General features: G+C 37.8%; 4 protein-coding genes across 29 annotated transcripts in view; 3 read left to right on the top strand and 1 right to left on the bottom strand.

Moving 5' to 3' along the window:
• Positions 1 to 589: 589 nt before the first annotated feature.
• LOC101173296 (zinc finger matrin-type protein 1) lies at positions 590 to 7,740 on the top strand. The gene is made up of 7 exons (XM_011475096.3): positions 590 to 731; positions 2,315 to 2,421; positions 2,513 to 2,584; positions 2,801 to 2,936; positions 3,047 to 3,319; positions 4,521 to 4,611; positions 5,127 to 7,740. Exons 1-7 carry the CDS (start codon positions 599 to 601, stop codon positions 5,980 to 5,982), a joined length of 1,668 nt encoding a protein of 555 aa, XP_011473398.1. The 5' UTR covers positions 590 to 598; the 3' UTR covers positions 5,983 to 7,740.
• A 1,023-nt stretch (positions 7,741 to 8,763) lies between these two features.
• LOC101173540 lies at positions 8,764 to 12,227 on the top strand. Of its 2 annotated transcripts, none has more exons than XM_011475097.3 (7): positions 8,764 to 8,928; positions 9,775 to 10,125; positions 10,897 to 10,980; positions 11,166 to 11,255; positions 11,424 to 11,457; positions 11,571 to 11,622; positions 11,703 to 12,227. In XM_011475097.3, exons 1-6 carry the CDS (start codon positions 8,874 to 8,876, stop codon positions 11,587 to 11,589), a joined length of 633 nt encoding a protein of 210 aa, XP_011473399.1. In that variant the 5' UTR covers positions 8,764 to 8,873; the 3' UTR covers positions 11,590 to 11,622; positions 11,703 to 12,227. The 2 variants fall into 2 exon arrangements, with proteins under 2 accessions (XP_011473399.1, XP_004069020.1); XM_004068972.4 differs by having other exon boundaries at positions 11,169 to 11,255.
• Positions 12,228 to 17,229: 5,002 nt separating this feature from the next.
• LOC100125537 lies at positions 17,230 to 19,712 on the top strand. Of its 2 annotated transcripts, none has more exons than XM_004068973.4 (6): positions 17,230 to 17,460; positions 17,558 to 17,884; positions 17,958 to 18,071; positions 18,156 to 18,263; positions 18,353 to 18,392; positions 18,890 to 19,712. In XM_004068973.4, exons 1-6 carry the CDS (start codon positions 17,412 to 17,414, stop codon positions 18,936 to 18,938), a joined length of 687 nt encoding a protein of 228 aa, XP_004069021.1. In that variant the 5' UTR covers positions 17,230 to 17,411; the 3' UTR covers positions 18,939 to 19,712. The 2 variants fall into 2 exon arrangements, with proteins under 2 accessions (XP_004069021.1, XP_011473421.1); XM_011475119.3 differs by having other exon boundaries at positions 17,237 to 17,460; positions 17,561 to 17,884.
• The window catches only part of cast (calpastatin), a 31,355-nt gene continuing 27,356 nt past the window's right edge, over positions 19,486 to 23,484 (bottom strand). For 15 of the 24 annotated variants that reach the window (XM_011475105.3, XM_011475100.3, XM_011475109.3 and 12 more), the window contains 7 exons: positions 23,283 to 23,381; positions 23,017 to 23,133; positions 21,393 to 21,524; positions 21,202 to 21,288; positions 20,951 to 20,992; positions 20,656 to 20,756; positions 19,486 to 20,562 (listed from right to left, as the gene is read on the bottom strand). In XM_011475105.3, the coding sequence (XP_011473407.1) occupies positions 20,664 to 20,756; positions 20,951 to 20,992; positions 21,202 to 21,288; positions 21,393 to 21,524; positions 23,017 to 23,133; positions 23,283 to 23,381 (570 nt within the window). In that variant the 3' untranslated portion in view covers positions 19,486 to 20,562; positions 20,656 to 20,663. The remainder of the gene's footprint in view (positions 20,563 to 20,655; positions 20,757 to 20,950; positions 20,993 to 21,201; positions 21,289 to 21,392; positions 21,525 to 23,016; positions 23,134 to 23,282; positions 23,382 to 23,484) is intronic. The other 9 variants (XM_011475114.3, XM_020703294.2, XM_011475116.3 and 6 more) reach the window with 4 other exon arrangements.

Here is a 23,484-nt window from a genome sequence, read left to right on the forward strand (position 1 = left end):
CAATATTAATTCAAATATTTACATTCAATTTACAAATCAGACCAAGATTTATTTGTTTTCATAGAATTGATCAAATACATCTTACTTGATTGGCAAAAAACACAAAAATCCTCTGTGTTTATTTCATATCTTAGTGTATATTTAACTAGATACATTTTATGAAAACTTTCAAATGAAACTTTTCATTATTATTATTATTGTCATCATTAATAATAATAATAATAATGAAAAGTTTCATTTGAAAGTTTTCAATACTAATAATAATAATACAGTGTTTATAAAGCAACAGTATTAGCCTATTTAAAGCACATATAGAAGAATACCGATAAAAATACTCTGCTTCACTGCTTTTAATACTCTACTTTTCAAATAAATCTATTGGTGTATCCTTTCCTTGTAATTTCCTCATAAACAACTATTGATTTCAGCTCCATTTTCTGTAAAAAATAACGAAATACACATTTTTATAAAGAATCTTAGAAGAATGTGTAGAGATTTCATCAAATACAATTCCCCAGTAGAAATTCTGATTTTTATTTCCTATATCCATTACGTACGCGACTGAAACTACGCATGCGCTGCACAGAGAAGGAAAATAATGGACTCGAGTTTCGAGTGTACTCCTGCTCTGTCAGACACTTCAAATAACACTGTCAGTTCCCCAAATGCGGCTTCTGTCACAGATACTGACAGAGTAATAAACACAAAACATGATAGTGTCCATGTAGAAGGTGAGTTGTGTTTAAAGTGTGAAGTTTCAGTCGTCGCCTGCCTTACTGCGAAACGGTGTTATTAGCTTCTGAGCTAACCGGCTAGCCAACTCTTTAATTTGGGGAGCTATTTTAGCCTCCTAGCTAGCTGAAAAGGCTATCACCAGCTGTGAGAGGCTGGTTTCAAGATGATCATTTTTGAGCTATTTATGTAAATTCTGCACGCACAGGCGTTTTAAGGGAGGGTCATCATACATTTTGACACCTGATCGTCCTAGTAGGAAATGAAACCAAGCTCATGGAATTTAGCGACGCGAGCTTAACGACGACCGTGATGGAATCCGGTATCCGGGCTTTGCCACACGGCTTCTCAGAGACCACAAAGGAGAAGTGGGTTAGTCTGTTCCCACTTAAAGCAATTTAGTCTAATCGAGCCACAATTAATTGATAAACTTAATTACAGAGGGGATAAAAGGAACTAGCTGATCCCTGATTGGGTCTGATCACTAATGAGGTTAAAAGAAAGAGGAGAAGAAGAAAAAAGACATCGAGTTAAGCTAACTTTTATTTTGAAATGACTCATTTAATTTGAAACAGCCAAACGCCACTGTGGTAATCTAAGTACAGTATTTTAAATGTATAAACAAAAAAGAAAAAAGCACAATTCAGGCTGTGTTGGTGTTATAATTCACCATAATTACATTTGACGTCGAAACATAGACTTAAAAATCTTAATTTGTAATCAGCAAAACCACAATAAACATTACATAAAATGTCTTCTATTTGGCATCAGCGAATACAATTTTGAATATATTAAATATGACGTAATCCTTTTGTTTTTCTGTTTGAAAAAACAATGAATAAAACTATTTGACCTGTTTTTCATTTTAAATATAGAATCAATTATCTATAATGACACTTTAGGGTCTTGTAAGTTCAAAGAAATCGCATTATTTTCCGAATAATGTGAGCCATTGCATTTCAAATCTACTGAGAACATTTCAACTATATTAAACATTTAATGGTATACAATCATGTGTCCTGTAATGGAGATATTTATTCTGTTGACATTTGTTATTCAAAATAACAAATGTAATATTTTGTAATGCATTTAGTGTTTTGATCAAGCGACTAGAGTGACATGAGGACAATCACAAAAAGGGAAAGGGTTACTTTGAGTGACAAGATGGTTCCTAATGAGAAACAAATACATCTCACTTGAAGAAGCAGAATAAAGGCGAAATAACAGGTTTTCCAATGTGGTAGAACCATCATTTAAAAATGATTATAACATACTTCTATGATAGTCTTGTAGTTAAAAACCGTAAGTGCAAAAAAATAAAATACACTTTTTTTTTTTACCAGTGTTCCTACAAACGAATTGTACACTAATACTTCAATTTTGTTCAAAGCAATGTTTTAACAAATTTACATTTAAAACATTTAAGTGTGTTTGTAAACAAGTTTTTAGAATTTAAAAGGAAAGTAGGATAAATTGCTATTGAGTCTCTGACGTTAAGTGTAGTCAGGACATTATAATCTTTGTTGTGTTTTGTGTATCACATCACTTACAAACCTGTCCTTTTCTCCTCCCTTTCCTGCAGGAGAAAAGAGCGACGAGCAGCTGCTGCAGGGTCTCCTCACTGACACTTACTGTCACGTCTGTTCCTCCAAGCTGCTGTTCGAGTCCCACAGACTGTCCCACTATGAGGTGGGACATAGCTTTGTTTTTTTAAGGGTTCCAGTAGCAGAGATGTCGTATGAATTTTTTGAAGTAACGCTCACATTTCCTCCGACTGCAGGGAAAGAAGCATGCACAGAAGGTCAAAGTGTACCTAAAAACATTAAGAGGAGAGAAGAATGCAGAGGTCAAGGTAAGTGCTGAGTTCCAGATTATGCTTTTTACCTTTAGTGCACCATTTTTACTAAATGAAAATCAAGGCTGAAGGTAAAAGGTATAGTACACTTACGACCCTATTAAGGAAGAATGCATTAGATTTGATCTTTTCTTAATTTTTTTGCAACAAAAAAAAAGATATTTTCTGTATATTTTCCGCCATGCTTATCTCTGTTCCTCCTGTTTTTACCAGCGGACATTGCAAACTAATAAAAACCGTTTCTGTGAGCTGTGTAACATGGTGTTTAGTTCGGATGTGGTGGCAAAGTCCCACTATGAAGGCAAAACTCATGCAAAAACTCTACGTAAACACACTCTCCACCCTCCAGGCAAGTGTTGACAGATCCAAGTTGCTGTTTTTATTACTTTCATGAACCAGTTTCTTCAATTATGTTGACTAGCAAAGAGAAACTAGCCTTAACTTCATCATTTCTTGCAGACCAAAAATCTGAAGAGCTTCCTTCGCCAAATCCTGCGGGTAAGATTGAGCAGAAAGCAGCCTCAGATGTTGGCACGGAGCTTCACCTGGACCCAACAGCTGCCACAGGCAGCACAAACTCCAGCCTGAAAGACCCTGACAGGTACTGCTCGCTTTGTGCTGCGTCCTTCAACAACCCTCAGATGGCCCTGCAGCACTACAACGGACGGAAACACCAGAGAAATGTGGCAAGGCAGGAGCTTCTCAAAGAGCTGGGAGGCGATGGCCAACAAGGTACTAAAGCACCTTCTGATGACAAAAGATCAGACAGTCGTACACTACAGGGAATGAAGATGTTTGACCATATTTTCTGGAAACTTGTCTTCTTTAGGAATGTTTTATCTGCATTGAGATTCCCATTTGTTTCCAGAAGAAATACTTGCACGGATCAATGTTAGACCACTTATCATAAGGCAAAAAATACCGACACGATCACAAGCTGAGAGGTACACTGCAAAAACATAGTCTTGAGGACGTATTAGACCCTTGCTTCAAGAAAAAATGTCTTATTTTCTGTTTTGCAAGGAAAAAAATCTTATCAATAACGTTTTTCAAAAGCAAAACAACCCTTGTGGTTGGAAATTGTTTTCTTAAAGTAGGAATTCCTGGTAAGACCATTTATGTTTCCACATTGGTAGATTTATTTTTGGCTTATTTAAAGAAAATCTTTCAAATTGTAAGAATTTCTGACTTATTTCTAGGGGGCCTGTTTTTGCAGTGTACAATTGATGAATCCAGCTGTGTTCGGTGGGTTCAAAGCACTGCTTTAGCTGGCCATTGCAGAATTAAAACAGAGTCAAATGACAGGAACGTAGCTGATAGACTGAGAGTGAACCGGAAGAAAGAGAAACTCTCCTGCAGACATGAAGTCTGCCTTAAAGCAGACAAAAAAGGAGTACCTGTAAATGCAAAACAAGTCATTTTCAGAGGGATGTTCAAAACCAAAACACACCAACAGACATTTTTAATTGAGTGGAATTCACGTTTGTTTTTGTGCATCACCTGCTGGTGTATTTGAGCATACTAATGTTCAGTTTATATTGTGTTTGCTCTCAAAACACATCTGTCTAATTCACTTTTTTTATAGTAATATAAGTAGTATTTTATAGTAAAATACTGCATCAGATTTGTCTATTATTGTAAAAGGATTTCTTTGTCACTAAGATAAAACAAGGAATTAATTTTGTTTTGCTGATCGTCCTGAAACTATGAACAAACGTTGAGGGAAAACATCCGTCAGCCATGATGCTTTCGCCCTTTCACAGACCAGCTGGGTAGTAGGTTATAATGAGGACGTGTAGCTTTCTGGCAAATCCTTTTAAGGTGGAGGTAAAAGTTTGAAGATTTTGAGATTAAACTGGAAAATGGAAACAGGTCAAAATCTTGTGTGTTTTGCTTTTGTAGTTTTAACCTTTTCACCCTCGTCCTCCTCCAGCCAACTCCCTGATGTGTCAGATATGTGGCGTGCCGTTCGACTCTGTGGAGATGTACCAGGCTCACATGCAGGGAAACAGACACCTGACCAGGTAAGACCTGGGCGTGGCATCTGCGCTCCAGACAGCAAGGCTGAAAATGGAGTTTTGCCACATCACTGCAATATAATAACAGATTTATTTCCAGTAAAGGCCATCTTAGGTCTTTTTTTTTCCATCTCATTTAGTTGGTATGTAAGCCTTTAAAAAAACCAGTGGAGCCAAGATAGAAAGGAGTAAAACTTGATTCCATTAACAGATAAAAGTAAGCTTGTCTAACAGTTATTTATAATTCTTTTGATTTCTCCTGTTGGAGCTTTTCTAGTACAGCTATAAAAGTCACAATAATAACAGCATTCAGTTAGTGAACCAACAAACCTTTTTCATCTGCAACTTCAAGGAATGTTTTTCTTATGAGTAACCAAGAACATTCTTCAACATTTTATTTTGATTTGGTTTTCCTTTCCTTCCTCTTAGTTTTGATCTTTAATGATTCAAATGGTTTATGTTTTATTTTTCTCTTTACTTTAGCGATTCATAATGCAATTTGTTTCTTTGTTTTTAACCAGGGAGAAGAAGATTAGCGAACTATTTAAATCCCAACCAAAAGTCTACAACACATTTGCAGATGAACTTGCAGATTACATTCAGGTCCAGAAAGCCCGGGGAATCACTCCTAAGACCAGTCAAGGCCTTGCTCAAGGTGATGCAGCAAAGGGGGACCAGGAGGAAGAAGCCCAGGAGGAGTCGGAGAACTGGGAAATGGCCGGAACGATCCCTAACCCTCCTCATCCCCCTCAGTCTGGAACGTGGCATCCTGTTTATCCAGGATCCTCCTGTACTCTCCATAATTCTGGATATAACGGTCCTCCTCCACTTCTCCAGTGCTCGGATCCTTCACAGTTCATCATTGGTCCCACAGAGAGTGGGCAGTACAGAAGACATTTAAGCTCCCCTTCATGCAGCATGTCATCCTCCTCCTCATCTTCCTCCTATAGCTCTCACACAAGTGACAGCGATGGTGGTGAACATGAGCTCAAAGACAGGAGGACGAGCACATCAACGAGGAAGAACGGATACATGAAAAGAAAAAATGAAGGGTCAGACAAAGAGGGGAGGAGGCTGAAGCGCCAGAGGAGAGGAGGAGAGAGGAGGAGGAGGAAGAGGAGGAGAAAAGAGCAGGCTGTAGAATCAGAGGATGAGGGGAGAAGAAAAAAACAAAGAATTTCTAGTGATAAAAAACCAAAAGACAAAAAGCAGCAGAGCAGTGTCATGGAGGAAGAAAAAGATCCTCATTTACAAACTACTGAACACGACAAACAAGCCAAACTCAAATACGGAAAAGAGAAGAAGAAAACAAAAGACAAACCGGATAGAAGGACAGAGGAGGAGAAGCTCTGGGACGACTCCATTCTGGGTTGTTGAATTGGCAAGAACTGATTCTGCCGAAATGTTGATGAATGTCAATCATTAATTTATAAAACGTTTGTAATTTTTGTAAATTTAACTTTGACAGCTCATTGGACACTCTCGGTGTTGGCTAAAGCAAATAAATCTTGTATTTTTTTTAAGTTTTTTGTGAAACTATCCTGAAGTCATGTGGACACAAAACGAAAACCTTCCTGATCAAATGTTTCCCCTTCTTTCAAAATGGTATGTAATTCCTTTGTCTGTCTGGTGGTGGCGCAGTTAGAGCTCAAGAAGCCGCTTGGATGAGCAGCAAAGCCTCTTAGATCATCCGTCATAGTCCAGCTGCTGTGAAGAACAGAGTCCTGTGAGAACATGAGCTGAGCAGACACGGGGCAAACCTGAGTCCACTTCAAAAGCCCTTTATGAAAATCCTTGACGTTTCTCTTTGAAGGGATCTCAAATGTGGGGCATCTTTTTGCTGCTCTTCTTCGGCTTTGTGCGCGCCGATGTGGGGTTGGGATGTATTGCAGATCCTAACATCACATGAGGAGTTTTAGGTCAGACAGGTGCAAGAGTTCAAACGAGGACAGCTCTTTACAAATGTCAAGATTCATCTATAGAAACAGTTTACAGCTATTCTTGGAGCAGCAAACTGAAAATGCAATGAAAGGTTTTATAAAAGTCAAAACTGCTCCAGTCTAGTCTAGTAGTTGTACAAAACACACCAAGATTCAAAAGCTTTTTTTTCTCTTTTCAAATTGGGTAAAACTACAAAGCTGCAGCTCACGACTTCAAATTTGAGACCAACAAAGGCCTCGCCGCTCTGCCATGTGTGAGGAGCCTCTCTGAAGCCCCCTGAGATCTCCTGTTTTCAAAGACTCCTGTGGTCTCGCTCCTCTCGCGCGGATCTGCGACCCCCGTACAGCGTTCAGCTGCCCACATCCTTTAAAACTCCTGCGAGACCTCTCTAAGCCTTACCTACATACAGTTACTTTGAGGCTCAGTTGAGCAAACGTTCCTCTTTTATTTTGTAGTAACCGTGTCAAATTTGACATTTGAAATGATTTTGCTGTTGTTTTGTTTATAATAAGCAGCAAAATAGCAGAAAGGTTCATAGTGCCGTAAAAACAAAGTACTCTGATATTAAATTTTATCTATTAAAAAAATGTCATCTGAGAAAATTCTGTAGATCAAATGTTGACAGGATTAGTTTCTTTAATGAAGAACGAAGCACAAATCCTTTGTCTTTCTGGGTGTTTTATGGTTGCACTGTCAATGCCGCATCAGTATTTCTTCAACATTAAAAGATTTAAGATTTTTTTCTACCATTTTTTTTAAATATAGGCCTATAGTGACATGATATTACAGCAGAATACCTTGAACGTTACTTTAGAAATGCTAAAATAAAAGGTGTTTCTGCACAGACCTATCAGAAATATCTGCTTGGCCAAAGAAAGGATAAATGAAATGGCCATTTTAAATATTTTCCCATTTACTAATAATCTGCAGCCCAGGTTGTTTATTTCTTTGTTTGGTTCTAGTGTTCTTTAATTCAGCATGTCTTTAGCTGCAGCTTGCAGTTGAATTCACTTAAAACCTTGTGTTTGTTCTGCTTTTTCTATTTAAATTTATTTCAATGTTTACATTTTTTTACAGTAAAACTTAGATTTTGTTAAAGAATGTTTTTACTTTTGGGCTTTCAGGGAGTTATGGGTTTCCGTGGAAAAATCCTGATCATTACATATTTTTTTAAATAAATGAATACATTTGCTCTAAAATCCTCTTAGCCTGTTGTTTAAGTGCTTTTTTCCTGTTTATTTTGCACTTTTGTCTCACGTTTTGAGCGCTGATATGAAACAGAAGCCAATCCACATGCAAACAATTCATTTTCTGGAGTAATTCTTAAAATTTTGGAAACACATTTGCCATATTTCCAGTGAATATAAAGTGTACGCTCACATTTGCACATTGGTATTCCCAGTCGGTGCTCTGCAGTGAGACCTAAAGCTCAAGTAGGTCTCTGCTGAGCTCGAGGTCACACACCTGGGAATAAAGACCACAGAAATTCAAACAGTTGCTTTTTTTTCAATTTGATATGCATGTTTAAATATCTGCACATGTGGCACATTACCATTTGTTTACAGTAAAATGACTATCTACCTTTTTCTACTACATCTTTGGCCTTCATCCGGGACGTGAAAACTATTTGACATTTAAGTTTGTTAGATTTAAAGATGTCAAAATTGGTCAAAACTAGTTCATTCTTATGTAATATCTGTTTTAATTTTTTTGTTTTCTTTCAATCTTACATGAAAATATTTTTTCTTTTTTCTTAAACAATATTGAGAAATTGTGCTGAATAGCTGCTAAATAGAAGTGGGCTGAATAAGAGCACATTTATGAAAATGATATGACAGATTTTGGAAGATTGAAGCAAAAAATGATGATGCAAAAATGCATTTGCATTTTTTTTTTTTTTAATTAATCAGTTTTTTGGTTGCAGCAAGATGTGTTGAATCAGTCTCGTCATCCAGATTATAAAGCTACGAACATTTAAATTCTAAAACGATCATTTATCTGCTTCTAGTTTAATGTTCTGATAGTTCAATGAGGTCCAGTTCTTAACACTGCCTGTGCACAGTTTTGTACCTTTAGGGACAATGAAGCTACCACTAGGCTTGGCTTTTGAACCCATCAGTGTAAGCATGATCTCATGCCCTTTGGCTGGAGTGTGGGCCAATCAGATTGGCCTCGTGCATGCTACGCTGGGGGGGTTACCTTGAAGCCTGAGATAGCAGTTCCTCCCTTCATCTCTGACAGATAGTCAGCAGGAACAGAAAGTATCAACATCTTGAAGCTGACTCTCACGTCTTGCTCACACAGCTGATCTCACATTAGCAGACAGGATGATCCCGCTGGGCCCGGCTTGGATTCTGATGACAGTGACAGGCTGGACATTTGGTAAGATTCTGGACTTCTTACTTCTCCTCTCACTGGGCCGCAGATGTTATGAACGCCGTTCTCTGTCTGGGGCCTGTAGGGTGGGATGGCGCTCTCGTTTCACACTGATGTTCGTCTCCTGCTACTTTATGTCTTTAATTATCATTAGGCAGTAGTTTATGGTGGGAACTTAAAGGTATTTTTTAAGTCCCTGACAAAAGCTTTAAAAAATTGTTTTTAACATAAGGATGTTTCTGTCTCATGTTGGGGTTTCACATGACGCTGTTTGGAATATTGTTTTGACCCCGATGCCACATTCAGCCTGTCACTGTTTTTATTTATTCATAAGAAATGCACAGCAGAACATGCTTCATCAGACTAACACATCAGATTGAGGTGTTCAGATTTATTTTAGCTCTATTCCTTAAATTCCAAACATTGTAATTTCTGATACGCTATCCAGCATTAACCCATTTTTAATTGTTGTTGAGAAAATCACCAACACCCAACAGATTTCACCTGTCAAATCAGGTTAATCCTAAAATACAATTTAAAGGTTTCTGTTTAATTTTCAGAAAAGGGCCTTCTGGAAAGTCGTTCCTAATAAGTGAAGCTCAGTTTTAAAGACTTTTTCCTGTTGAACGGCTTTTAAATTTCTAGTCTCAACTCTAACTTTGAATACGATTAACTGAGAACGTGAATTTTAGATGTTTTTTTAAACACCAAATGTTACACATTTAGCAAAGTTTATCTCTATAAGAAGAAACCCACAGAGATCAATCTAACTGTCTTTATACTTTCAAAGTGCACAAAATGGGATTTTTCTCAATGGAATCCCAGTAACGCTCTCTTATCCACTTCTTTTAGGTCCAATTGAGGCCCTGCCAGGAAAAGATTTTAAAGTTCTCTACCCCCCTATCAACAGCAATGAAGCTGTTGACTGTCAATGCGAGCCATCCACATGTGACTATGCCTTCTGGTTCCGCACTGTTCCTGACAGCAGCAAAGTAGAGTTCCTGGGCAGATGTAACAATGCCGATCGTGTTAGCGGTCCGTTTAAAGATAAAGGACGATTCAAGTTCAGCAGGAAGGGTCTTTCCTTTGAGCTTCGCATCATTAATGTGACAGCAGAGGATGCAGGGATTTATTCCTGCGTTCTGAGCGACAAACAGCTTACAATTGAAACGTTTCGGCCTGGAACTCTTCTTCTGCCTGGAGGTTTGTATGATGAAAAGTCAAAACTGTGCAAATATTATGTGCATGTAATATCAAGTGTGTCCGTTTGAACTGCTTTGTGTCACGGCAATCCAAAGAAAGAAAGAAAGTAGATTACAGCGTACGCAGAGATTTTTGATGTCCTCTGCTGCATAAAAATCTCTGCTATCAGAACTAATTTTAATGATGCAAACTCAGAACAAACTAAACAGCAGCGATAATTATAGGGGGATAAATGTAGTAAATTCAAATCTTCTGTCTTCTGCAAATGAATTTGCCTTTTTGAATAAGACTATTGATGACGAGCACAGAACGAGACTCAAAAACAGTTGAAAGATGTGAGCCATCTTTTTGGACGTGATTTATCCAGTTTATGTTTTTGAGGAAACAAAAAGAGAAAAAAAAATAAAATCACATTTTCTGCTGGTCAAACTTTGAGTCTTGTGCATAAATCTGCATGTCACATTATCTGTCACGCACCCAGGTGTGTGACATTTGTTTGACCCTTCCCCTGGGAGAGAAGTGAGCTGCAAAAACAGCAGCGCTGAGAAACCACTTGGTGAATTAACCCTCCAATCCAACCCCTTAATGCTGAGTTTCAAGCAGATTTTAACTCACAACCTTCCAGTCTCAGGGCGTACACTCTACCCCAAGGCTACTGAACTGGTCAAAAACAAACAAGCTTTAACTTAAGATTTTGGTAAAAACAGCATTTTTTTGTGCAAATAATGCAATGTTTCTATCTTCAACCCTGCTTCTGTATCTACCGGACAGTGAGCCCTCCAACATTGCCTCCAACTACAACCACTAAGAAACCAGTCAGATCTCCATGCCTTTGCAAAAAGAAAACTTCAAATGGTATGTCATAATTCTACAGTACATTTTATGATAAAAGGAGTCCAAATCACACATGGTCTAGTAATTCAGTAATTAACCTAGTTATTCGTTGTATGTGATTTGGGAATAAAAGCTATCCAACATAAAAATAAGAAGTAACATGTTTCAAAAAGTTTACTTTTCTAAATATTTTCTGTTTGCTTCAGAAGTCTGTGACTCCCGGGTTCTTTGGCCGCTGGTTGGAGTTCTGGCGGGCTTGGCCCTGACTGTTTTCTGCACTCTGTATTACTTCAGCCGTAAGTGATGTCCTGACTTTACAAGCAAATTAATATGAACTCAGGCAGGAGAAACATTCAAGGGAAACACCTGTTTTCTTTTGCTTTTTATTTAAAAAAGTGAGCATTTCAGTTTGAAAAAGACAGGGTTTTTTTAAACCTTTTTAACATCTATCTAACTAATTTCAGGGCTGCCAAAAAAGTGTCACCACCACTTTGTGAAGTAAGTGTAATATAAAATAAATAAATAAAAAAACAGTATTTGTAAGATTCTTTAATTCCGTTAAAGTTGCTTTACCAGGATACTTCAATTTCTGTTTCTTCTGTTTCTCTCAGGAAAAGGCTAATGTCCTAACGCCTTTCATATTTGTTAATCATTTGACTGAACGTAAGTATCTTAAATGTGCAATAAAACCTTTGTTCCATAATGAAGCTGTCAGAGATTGATACCTGCTGCTGTGGCCTCAGATGCTGATGTTCTTCCACGGAGTCATGCGCTTGTTGGATCCAGAACAAAGTGAAGATCCCCTCCGCTGATGGCAGCATATCATGTTAAATATGTTTACCATTGAAGCAGCCATGTAACATAGAATTTTGTTGTATATTTTCTTTTGTTTGTATTTTTTTGTCACTTTTTATTCAAATGGGAATGCAGATCAATGTTTGGATCTTTGAAATCTAAAACTTTTTAGTTTATGAAATCGTTTCGGAATAAAAGAACTGCACATTTGAGGGCTTACAAGACTTCACTGCGGTTTATGAAACTGGTTTTCATGCTAATCTAAACATGAAAATTTTTTTGGAAACGTAACTTTACAAAAACTTAGAACAATTGGACTGAAATGTTCTTTGTTTTTCATTTAGCTTTTTCTTGTATTTAATTATATTTTCGTCTGTCACTGTGTTACAGGTATGTGTTTTATCACTCATGTATGTTAGAGAAAAAGCATTGTTCTGTAAATCTGTTTAATAAAGTTGCCTAATTTCAACCAATGAAGGAGCAGTGAGGTGTTTAAAAATGTTTCATATTGAGCAGTGATAAGTTCCTGAACACACTTTCCCTTTGTGAGATTGTGGCCCTTTAGCACCACCCAAACCATCCAAGTATGGGGCCAGGAAAGTTTCTAAGAACACAGGGGATCCGACGTAGATAACTTGGGTTCTGAGAAGTCCTCTGCTTCAAAATGTGACATGACTTGGTTTTACTGTACTCATAGAAGGGGGTGTTGTGCTTCTATCGTCAATATTGTGCTCAGCGGAAGTTGAGTAGGTGAATGACGGGGTTAAGGTTCTTCCTTTACATACATTTGATGTATAAACATTTTGTTTCTATCAAAACGGGTCTCAAGTACTTGTGAGCAAAAAACATTTTTCTAATTTGTGTGTAAAATGTAGTCATTTTAAAGACATTTTGAGTTTGAATTGTGTTTCTAACACACACATTTGGCTGCACACCTGTGTGTGTGTGTGTGTGTGTGTGTGGGGAGGGCTGAGTGACAGCGGCGGTGGTCCTGGTCTAATGCAGCGTGCGCAGCTCTTTCCTGTGTGCTGGAGTGAAAGAGGAGAGACGGAGCCATGTTCCCCGAGATGCTATCGCCTCGCTCAGCTTTGAGCTCTTCATCTCCTCTCTAAAACAAATCGACCACAACAGATCCCACAGACCCAACCGCAAGCACTTACAGGGAGACACAGAAAGAGCACTGAAAAATGAAAACAGACTTGACAGAAAAAATAAAAGACAGTCTCAGGTAAAGGGTGTTTTTGCTCATTTTATTCATGCAGAGCATTTCATTCCACAAAATGTCCTCAAAAATACAATACAGTGTGATGAATTCTGGCAAATAGGAGTAAAGTCATTTTACATTTGAAGTCAGAATTACATCAGACTGCCAGTTCTTCTGCTGTAACGTGCTCAATCAAAGAAATGTAGACAAAGTTATCACGTTAGCATGACCTTGGAGCATAAAGAAGCTTTAACATGCATCAAACCACTTTGGCTCAAAAATTACCTTTATCTAGCATCTACGTAAAAGCAAAAACAGAGGAGAATTGTTTTTTTTTTCATAGTTAGAATTAAATTCAGGTGTCAAGGGGCTTAAAGGTTAGAACTAAATGTCATACATTTTTAAAATCTAACATGTAAAGATGGCAGAATCTTTCATAAACTCCTTTTGCTTAATAATTCAGCTTACTAATTGTTTTCAAAAGAACTTTTTAAAGAAAATTTGAGAAAGCATGAATATAATGTATGAAGGGTTCATCCAATGAAAAAAAAAAAAACATTCAGTGTTTTATGGAACATTTTGAAGTCGAAATGGTCAAATCTAAGCCTACCGGTAAATTTTGTTGAAAGGGTTTTGTAAAACATCAATGGGGAATGTAAACATAAAAATATACATTATCCAGGCTTAAATGGATAAAACTGCATTATAATAACAATGTGTTGTTAATTTTAAAAAGTGTATTTTTGCTACCTATTTTTGTAAATGGACGGTTAGATGTCATGTACCCGCTCTTCGTTTAAAATGCTTTCCAGAACTTTTCCCTTCTCCTGTAAGAGAAAAGCTTTCTATAAAAAGTAAAATGTCCATCCTAAACGCTAAATTCAGATATTTATACACAGACAAACATCAAGGTGGAACGATTAGCTGTTTGATGAAAGCTGTAGGTGTGAAACGTAAGGTATTCGTGTTTTTTTCTATGACTGAAAAACTATTCGATTAGACAGAGAGAAGATACATATAAAAAATGGGAAAAATATACAGAAATTATGTGGTGATAACATGATCATATGAAAACTTTTAAGGGCTAAACTTGTCTTATAAATTCAAACTTCAACTTGATATAAAAAATAAGATGCAACACAGTTTTAAGATCCATCATAAAAACGTTACAATCAATTGCTAAGGTAAGCACACAAAGCCATCAAAAGTATAAAGAATAGTTTTTAACATGTACAACAAAGACTGATTTAAATGCTTTCGGTTGCTTTACTGTAACTTACTTGAACACCCGATTATACCCAATGGGAAACCTGAAATAAAGCCCTGATCAATTTTACACACTGAAGGTGTAAAGAATTGCAATTATTTAAATGAAAATTAAATGTTTACAAAGAACATTACTTTAAACTGCTTAAAAATCAACAATCAATGTAACACTATTTATGCAACTTTAAATTAATTTAAAATTAAAATTGTAGAAGGAAATATTTCCCCTCTACAAGAGTGTTTGTTCTTGAACATCCTCACAGGAAGTCTCAGCAGAAACATGGTGAGCAGGCGTGTTCCTGTCAGCAGCTCTTTGCTTCTGTTCGATTCCCCCTTTTCTCAGATCTCCACTTACTTCTAGGTGCCTTCAGTTCCAGAGAGACTTTGCATCCCATAATGTTTGGCGGTGCTGCATCACAGTGGCGGCGGGCCAACAGGCGAAGAACAGGAGAATGACGAATGACGGTGATGTTCCAACACTTTGACTGAGAGTGCTGCCATTTTCAGAGTGAAAGGACGTGTCTTCTGAATGTTCTGTTTTTCTCACTGGCTTCCCCTGGTCACCCACTTCATCAGCACACACACTCATGAGTTTCAGGTTGGAGACCCCCTGTGTGAGTAAGACAGGGAAGCCCATGCAGGTGTGTTTGTGAGTGACTCATCCCTGAAACAGAGATGTGGAAAGGTGGAGTGGGCCTGGTGAGTGCTGCTCTGACTGGGTCTTCCCTCTGATGGAGCATCAACAGAATCCCCTGCTTACTGAAAACCGTATAAGCACCAAAGCCAACCTGGTTTCATCTCCGCTTCACAAATGAAGATCTAAACGGGTTTTTTATAAGGACCATTTAAGCAATAAAAATGAACAAGAAAGAAAATCTGACCAGAGAAATTAACGAGAAACAGTATATGTTGATTTCCCTGTTGCCTCAATTTAGTTGCCTTCTCGCCATCTCCTCCCACCCATGGAACAGATACATCGCCCCCAGAAGAGCGAAATGTCAGAACAGGCCTTACTAAAGAGGTACCTTTATTTTCCATCAAAGAACAGGAAGCATAAGGGGCTTTGAGTTGTATCAGCAGCCAGCTTTCTCCTCAGTTAATCTAGAGTTTCATTTCAGGAGGAAGAATACAGAAACCAGTCCAGAATATGTTCAATAGTTTCAGCCAGAAGCTGGTTCCGCTTCTAAACCAGCTTCATCTGGAATTGCTTGTAAAGATTTAGGTTCCTGAGGCTTTGTTCTGAAACACAATTCTCACCACAATTTTAAAGGAACCAACAGTGAAGTGCTTCTGGTCCTTCTTTCCCTTTTGCAAGTCCAGTCATGCACTGATACCACAGTAGATGTTTTCCATCAGGTCTCCTTCAACTTGTTTTTGAAGGGGAACACCCATGGTGTTAAGGCAAAAGTGCGGCCCACAACTCAACAAATTTTTAACCATTGTCAGCTCCTGCAGAGAACACCTGCAGCTCAATTTGGAGGACAGATTTGGTGATACACTCCTCAAACACAGCTGTGGATCCCACTTCTGCCATCTAGAGGTTCACAGCTAACCCTGCTGCACTCTGAACTATCGCAACAAACGAAAGCTCTTTTTTTAAGTTTTAGTCCAGAGGTCTGAACCTGACGCTCCAGAGCCACACGTGGCTCTTTCATCCTCTCATTGTTGCTCTTTGGCTTTGAAGAAAACCGCCAACAATTTCAATTAATAATAAATTTGACAATTAAATTTTCTCATTTTATTTTTAGACTTCTAGGTGATCTTACTAGAGGGGATCTTTTTTGTTTTTTAACGCTATTAACATCACACTAAATCAAGAGGAATTGAGCACTTTCCTCCAAAATGCAAACATGTCAGATAACTAAGCAATGATGGTAAGAAGTTTGATTTATTAGAGTGGTTTACCATTAGCATAAGCAAATGTCCTATTTTATGTGTAGTTGGTGTCAGAGACAAAGTTCTTAAAGTATAATTGCAAATCTACTGCAGTAGGATCCTTTTTGACACAGGATGCATTTTATTTTGAAAGAAACCTGTGCAGTTGTCAAAGTGAAATTACACAGTTCATTGTAAATTTTTAAAAGCTATTTTTTTAAATGGCTTGATGGCCACAAAAATATAAATAAATTGTATTTTTCTGAACAGTAAAGTGGGACTTTGTGGCTCTCAGTGGGTTTTGGTCTGTAAGAAACTGGACCACATGGCTTTTATTTATAGGGTTAAAGGTTGCAGACCCCTGTTTTCTCTATAACACAACTGCAGTTCCATTTCAAAGCAATTACGATGGTATGAAACTGGCTCCAAAAAAGAACATACTGAGATGGAGAAAGACAGATTCAGAGTCCGTTTGTCAATTCAAAGAGAGACTTTTCACATATAGGACCAAGACATACGACCACTTTTCTAAAAGCATTTTGTAAAATACATTTTCAGATATGAAGTATTTTTTTATTCATAACAAAAAATATCTGTTTGGGATATGTTAAGGCTAAAAACTAATAGCCCCCTTTATTGGAAAATTAATTGTCTTATGCGTAAAATAATTATCCCTTGTACTATCCTATGGGGTCAAGATGACCATTGACGTGTTCTCCCTACCATGACAAAGGTGGATAAAGGTGGAGAGGATTTGGACAGTGAAGATCACAAATCATTGAAGAAAAAAGTTCAGCGCACTGTCTAGTGGGTCTAGATGACCCCACTCCCAATGTTAAAGTGCCTAGGATAGCACAAGGGTTAAACCATGTCAATCATTAGATTTGTAGAAATGGATGACAGCATGGGTCAGGTTAAAGTTCAACCATCAGCGCAAAGCTTCTGGAAACGTCTTCAGAGGAGCACTAACAGCTCCTTTTTCCACGCGCACTCGTTTCCCATCACTGTCAGCGCGCGTACTGGCTGCCACCTTTGTGTGCCAATAACTTCAGGATGAAATCGCGTTGCCTCGCCTGAAACCAGAGGCAGCGCTGCAGCTCGGGTGGGCTCCACTTCAAAACGAGGCGCAGACCACGAGTGCGTTGCAGGAGGCTCTGCAAACGCTCCGGTGCAATGATCCCATTTGACGCAACAGAGAAGAGGCTTCGCAGCTGGGGCGTGGCTTCATTTCACATCGAATGATCTCCTGGCAGCATCCAAAAAACACCACGGAGACGGACTGCACAGCTGTTGTTGTCTGGAAGATTCAATTATGGACCAAAGATGGATGAAGATCCTGCTGACTCTTGTGTTCTACCTGCGTAAGCCAGACCAAAACTTTTTTTTTATTTGGGTATCTGTATGGTCATATCTACCTGCCTGTCTTTGAAACTTGGACTAATGTCTGTTCTTTCCAAGTAGAAGTCACCACATGTGCTGATAGGACATTGCAAGAAGGATCCACTGTACATTTTAAGTGTCAGATTCCAGAGGGGACCGTGGTCTTCTGGTTCCGACTGCTGGATGGCTCCAACATGGAGTTCATCGCATCCTTCAGCAACACTGGCATGGAAAAGAAGTTTGAACAGCAATTCAAAAACCTTTTCAGTCACGAGAAGAAGGATACATACTTTATTCTGACTCTGAAGTCCTTCAGCGCTTCGCGCGACAGTGGCGCATACGTCTGCGCCGCTCTTGTTAAAGGAAACATGCTACAATTTGGAGAAATTGAGCGCGTGCATGGAGGTAATTTTCGGTTCCACAAAGTGGATTTTAAGGTTTTTGCGAAACGAAATAACCATGTACTGTTTTTGTAAAGAGAAAAAGCGGGAAACAACAAAAGCTCCGTCGATGATCTTTACCCATCCACCAACAACTGTCTCCACACGTGCATCCACCAGGAGCTGCGCCTGCTCGCACATGCCGGCTGCAGGTGTCAGGATTCATCACCATTTTTTACTAATAATACTCAGGAAAAAGACAGACAGAAAATACATATTTTTATTTCTTTTTGCAGAGAAAACAAAACCACTCTTGCCTTGTGATCCACTTATACTGGGCTCTCTAGCCGGAGGCTGTGGCCTTCTTCTTCTGCTTCTCATCATCATCACGCTGTACTGCAATCGTACGTTCAGAAACCACAACATTCTTCACACACTTGAACGTTTCAAACAATCTTATATGTGACATTTATAATAATTTTTTTCTCCACAGGGTTGAGGACACGAAGATGCCCACACCATTACAAGAGAAAGTAAGAGGTTTTTTTTAACTAAATTACATTATAATTCCTTTTTTATGTTGTAAAATGACTAAAAGCGGCAAATAACTTTTCTAAAGGTTGCCTTATTAATTTAGGCTAAATCTTAAATGTTAAAATCACATCAAATACATTTAAATTGTATTATTCCAATGTAAACAAAATATATTTTCATTAATATTTTTACTTTATACATTTTTTCTGCATTGAACTTTAAAAAAAACACAACTGCTACACTTTTCTCTACCAAACCATTCGTCACAATGGTTAAATCTTAAAATGATACTTTTCCTTTTTTTAAAAAGAAAAATGTAATGTGTAGCTTTTGAAACCACAAAATACATTTAAATTTTCAAGAAAATGCTTAAAATATAAAGCTGTCACTCTGTGTGTGTGTTGTTTCTTTTTTACATCTACATTTCTTAAAAATTCCAGATTAGAATAATAAATGTTGTTCCTTTTTTTCTGTTTGTTTTAAAAAAAATTTGCAGGCCAAGGGTTTTGGCTCCTGAAAAGCAAATGACCAACGCACGCATCTGATTGAAGAGTTGCCATTTTACTGCTGAACCCATCTTTTGAACTTTAAAAATAAAAGTGAATTTTATTGACATTAATCTTAATCTTAGAAAATGTAATTTACATTGTGGCAAAAGCATTTTTGTCCTTTTTTTCTCTTGAGTTTGATGGCGAATAACACTGTGTTGCAAAACCTATTGACATTTGCTTTTTTCAGCTCTTTTGCTTTGAAATTGATGATGCAATCATTACACAAAACCAAAAATAATAAACAGTTTTTAGATTAATTCATACTGTAAATACCATTTTTTTAAACCTGTCCGTTCACAATTTTTACATTTTTAAATAATTTTTACTGCTTGTGCGTAAACCTTTTCTCACATCCAAAACTATTTCTAAATGTACTGTATGATGCTTTCTAAAGATGGAAAGTCCTTTTTAAATTTTTTTTAAAGTTATAATGCCCATTTAGAAATTTTACATGTGTACATATTTTCTTTGTTTTGCCGTTTCAAAAACAGTTTTTAAATAAAGAGATAAATACAAAAGATAATTCACTCGAGATGTTTTCTGATGTAGTGAGTTGTGATGTCCTTTATTAGTTTGTATCTTTTGCACATATAATAACAATCTGTTGCTTACCCATCAGTCACAATAAGGTTTTTGGAACAAAACTGTATTTGATAAACAGACATTTGTTTAAACATTTGTCAAAAGGAAGTGGGTTGCTTCAACCGTAAGCCGAGTGGGAAACCACGCATCGGTACAAGAAGAACAATTTTTTTTTATTCTTATTTTAACACACAAACACTTACATTTCCCTTGCACCTTAAAGATTTGCCAATTATCTTGAAGCTTACAGTTTGTATGTTTTTCCACTAAAGTGTCTCTTAATATTAATTACACAAATAAACCTGCAGATTTTACAGTGTTGTGTTCTGCAAAACTGTAAACAGAGGCAGTTTACAATGCCTGTAAAAGAAATCTTGATTTTACAAAGTGCACTTGCTGAGTGTTTCTCTGTAAGGCTTCACAGATACAACAGACCCTTTCTTGGACAGATGTTTTTCTTTCGACAGCAGGAGAACGAATCCCGGATATCCTCCACACGAAATAATAGCTTTGTTCAAAATATATATGCAAACTCTGCTGTACATTAGTCTCTCAACGACATCTGAGCACAACATTAAGATTGCACAAACATTCCGACACAAAACACACACTCACACACACACACTCCATACTGCTCCCACACGTGCTGACAGCCCCCCACCCCATACACCACAGCCCCACCGTGCTGACATAACCGGTGTGTTGTCATATTAGTGTGTCACTTAAGATTGCCATCTGAGATGTAGATGCAAGATTTGCAGCTCTAGAAATATATTTGTTTTATACTCCCACCTTTCAACACAATTTGTTCTTTCGTCACTCATCTTTTCTGCCTGGGCTGTTGTGAAAGACCTAAAATCTCATATGAACTCGAAAATACCTGAACTCTGTGATAGAAAAACTAAGGTGGCACCTACAAATGTGTTGGGGAACCCAAGTACATTTGTGACAGCTTAGAAAATAGAATTACTACGCAAAAAGCAGTTCCGCCAATGATGTGCCCTCTGTGCCCTGGAGGACAGACCACGCCCCCAATCTGTGAAGCATAAGACGTATTTGGAGATCAATCAACAGAGAAAAACATTTATCAAATTCAATAAAAATATAAATAAATAAGAGTGAATCTTACCAGGTGAACTAGCTCTTGCCTTCCTTTTTTGTGGCCACAACATCTGAGGTGAGCTGAGCTGAAAGCAGGTCAGCGGCAAACGCCTCCGCTTCAGCTTGCGTCTGAGAGAAAAGGTTTACGAGAATGTATAAAGAAAAACAAAAAGCAGCAATTGTGTAGAAGCAAAGCATGTCAGAGTGTGGAGGTTTCGTTGATGAAAGAAGCAGTTTCAGCCAAGGTAAAGAAAGAAAATTTAAATCAACTCGTGCATATTTAAACCTATTTTAGCCTGTCATGCAACGAGCACTTTGCTTACTTTAGACTTTGACTTGCTTTTAGTCTTTGACTTGTTCTTACTCTGCAATAAAGTGGACAAACTTTTTAGCTGCTCTGGAAAGTGACGAGTTCTCCTTCAGTAGTTTCCAGAGAACCATCTGCAGGGGGCGCCATGTAACAATACACGTAGAGCAGGACATCCCGCTACCCCTTTTGTAACATACTTAATCCTGAAAAAGTTCAGTAACACGAGGAACTCCAATTCCCATCATTCCTGGATCATCTTTTTACCTTCAGCTGCTCCGTTTTAGTTTTGGCCTGGAGTCCTTCTGGTAGCAGCGTGCCAGCCAAAGAGTCCAGAGTGCCACCAGCCATTGGCTAGAGAAGGAGAAAAACAAATAAAAGACAATAAATAAATATTATAACTGGTAAATTTAGAATTATTGTCTAAAAAAGAAGCAGCATTATTTTTCCTGTGCTACCTTCAGGGGCTCTGAGTGCAGCTCAGGGGGCTCCAGCTTTGTCGTGGTTGAAGGAAGTGGTGCAGGAGGCTGGGCGGGAGCAGAGAAGTCCGCAGAAAGGAAGTCCTCCACTGTTTTGTCATCCACAGAATTCTACAAGTCAAAAAATGAACATCTGTCTAAATATATACAGCCATTCTGTACAAGTGGTATAATTTTTGTAGATTGTAATACACGTTTTCCATCTTTAGGTGTGGTAGCTGCACCTTCCTTTGACTGTGCCGTTTACATTGAAACAAATATAAAACAATAAAGATAAATGTAGAACACAAGAGAAATGAGCATTTATTCACCGACGTTAAGTTTAACATCTGGGGCAGCAGCGAAAATAGATCAAGAAACAAAAAGTTTGGGAAGAGCTTGACTGGTGATGTTCACACTAAAAAACAATGACCTGAACAATATTGGCACCAATATTCTCAGCTCTGTTGGGAAAAACTGCAGGGATAAGGCAAATCTCAAAGATTATTTTGGATACATATTAGGAGATTAGAAACATTTTCATTATGACTGCAATACGTTTTGTTTTTTTTCATTGTTTTTTTAATGCATCAAGAGAGGAATCTTTGTAGCACATGTCATAAAAAGTGCTATTACTGAAGGCACTTTTGCCTTATTTGCCGCATTTCCTGAAGTGATAATTAGCAGGTTCCAGATAAAACTGCTTTGAATACAGGGGGGGGGGGGATTCATATAATCATCCTTTTTAAAGTCCCACTCCGATCATCTTTTAATCTATTGTTAATGTGTTCCTAGTGGCCTTTTAATTATGATTATGCAGTATTTCACCAAAATAAAAATAAAAAACTGTGCTGTGTTGTTTTCCAGGACATAGTTTCTGCAGCGGGAGTCCATCAAAATATTGCTTCCAAGTAGTGGATGGCCCTGCTTCCCGTCATTCATCTATTTACATGTTCCCCCGCTATCTTAAAGCCCCTCACCTAACATTATCAGTGCAACAAAAATGGCGAGCAATATTGGAGCCGTACAGTTTTGAGGCAGATGCCAGCTCAGACGAGGAAAACGATGACATATATGATCTATTTGTCTGCAAGCGGATGCATTGGAATGGAGAGGAGCAGAGAGCTTGTGGTTCGTCACAGTAGCTTCTCCGTCATTGCTACAGGTTTTGTTCAACAGGATTTTTTTCATTTGCTCCTGATTCACAACAATTTAAATAGAGAAATACTCAGCAACCCAATTTGAATCTTAATGTTCTTAACATATGTCCTACCTAATCAGAAAAATGCTACAAGAACATGTTAAAAACCATATTTTCATCTGAGCCGGTCTTTATACGTTTTTTTTGTTTTGTTTTTTAATGAAAACAACAAAAATAGCCAAAAATGGTTTTATTGGTGCCAACATACGGATGTTTATGACACAAATTAACAATTTTCAGGTATTGATATGGTCTTTATGGGTGTACTGCAAATTCTTCTGTAAAAGATGAAGTATAAAAATTAAGTGGAAACTCTAAATAATATGACTAAATTATTGGCGTTCTTGACTGCACGCACAAGTTCTTTCGTATCTAAAAAAAAAATATTTTATTAAGTTATAAGGAAATTTATCCTGAACTCACGTCTTGTTTTAGAGCAGGCTTCTCTTTGGGCTCCTCTTTATTACGTCTGTATTCTGGAGGAAGCGTGTCATCCCGATCACCAACTATCACACCTTTCTCCTTTATGACTTTTTCCTCCTAAAGTGAAGAAAAAGAAATTTGGAGCACATATTTTAACTTTTTAAAATGTATCTTTTAATCACAAAAAGAGCAAAGCATTGTTAATTGAGAATACAAATTGGTGTATTTAAACTAAAATACATTTTGTGCGTTTGTGTGTCCCTTACTGTAACAACATCCTTAGGTTTGAGTTTGGGGGGTTCAGGTTTTGGTTTATCGGCTGCTGGCAACGTGTCACTTAGAGCGCTGAAAGCATCAGAGTCATCCTGAGGACAGAACAGTGCAGAGAGGCTGTTTGTAGTCTGCTGTCTCTGAGCTTTTTTTAAGGTGAGTCACAAAGAATGAAAAAGCCCTTTCAAAATAAAGTGT

This window comes from Oryzias latipes, chromosome 5 (genome assembly GCF_002234675.1).
Source record: "Oryzias latipes chromosome 5, ASM223467v1".
In the NCBI taxonomy this organism is placed as follows: Eukaryota; Metazoa; Chordata; class Actinopteri; order Beloniformes; family Adrianichthyidae; genus Oryzias; species Oryzias latipes.

What these genes read in the sequence shown, in the direction of transcription:
- LOC101173296 (XM_011475096.3), top strand. Translation starts at nt 599, where the DNA reads ATGGACTCGAGTTTCGAGTGTACTCCTGCTCTGTCAGACACTTCAAAT. An exon ending in ACAGACTGTCCCACTATGAG is followed by an intron (nt 2,422 to 2,512) that starts GTGGGACATAGC and finishes CTCCGACTGCAG; the next exon opens with GGAAAGAAGCATGCACAGAA. An exon ending in ACACACTCTCCACCCTCCAG is followed by an intron (nt 2,937 to 3,046) that starts GCAAGTGTTGAC and finishes CATTTCTTGCAG; the next exon opens with ACCAAAAATCTGAAGAGCTT.
- LOC101173540 (XM_011475097.3), top strand. Translation starts at nt 8,874, where the DNA reads ATGATCCCGCTGGGCCCGGCTTGGATTCTGATGACAGTGACAGGCTGG. An exon ending in AGTGACAGGCTGGACATTTG is followed by an intron (nt 8,929 to 9,774) that starts GTAAGATTCTGG and finishes CACTTCTTTTAG; the next exon opens with GTCCAATTGAGGCCCTGCCA. An exon ending in CACTCTGTATTACTTCAGCC is followed by an intron (nt 11,256 to 11,423) that starts GTAAGTGATGTC and finishes AACTAATTTCAG; the next exon opens with GGCTGCCAAAAAAGTGTCAC.
- LOC100125537 (XM_004068973.4), top strand. Translation starts at nt 17,412, where the DNA reads ATGGACCAAAGATGGATGAAGATCCTGCTGACTCTTGTGTTCTACCTG. An exon ending in GACTCTTGTGTTCTACCTGC is followed by an intron (nt 17,461 to 17,557) that starts GTAAGCCAGACC and finishes GTTCTTTCCAAG; the next exon opens with TAGAAGTCACCACATGTGCT. An exon ending in CATCACGCTGTACTGCAATC is followed by an intron (nt 18,264 to 18,352) that starts GTACGTTCAGAA and finishes TTTTCTCCACAG; the next exon opens with GGTTGAGGACACGAAGATGC.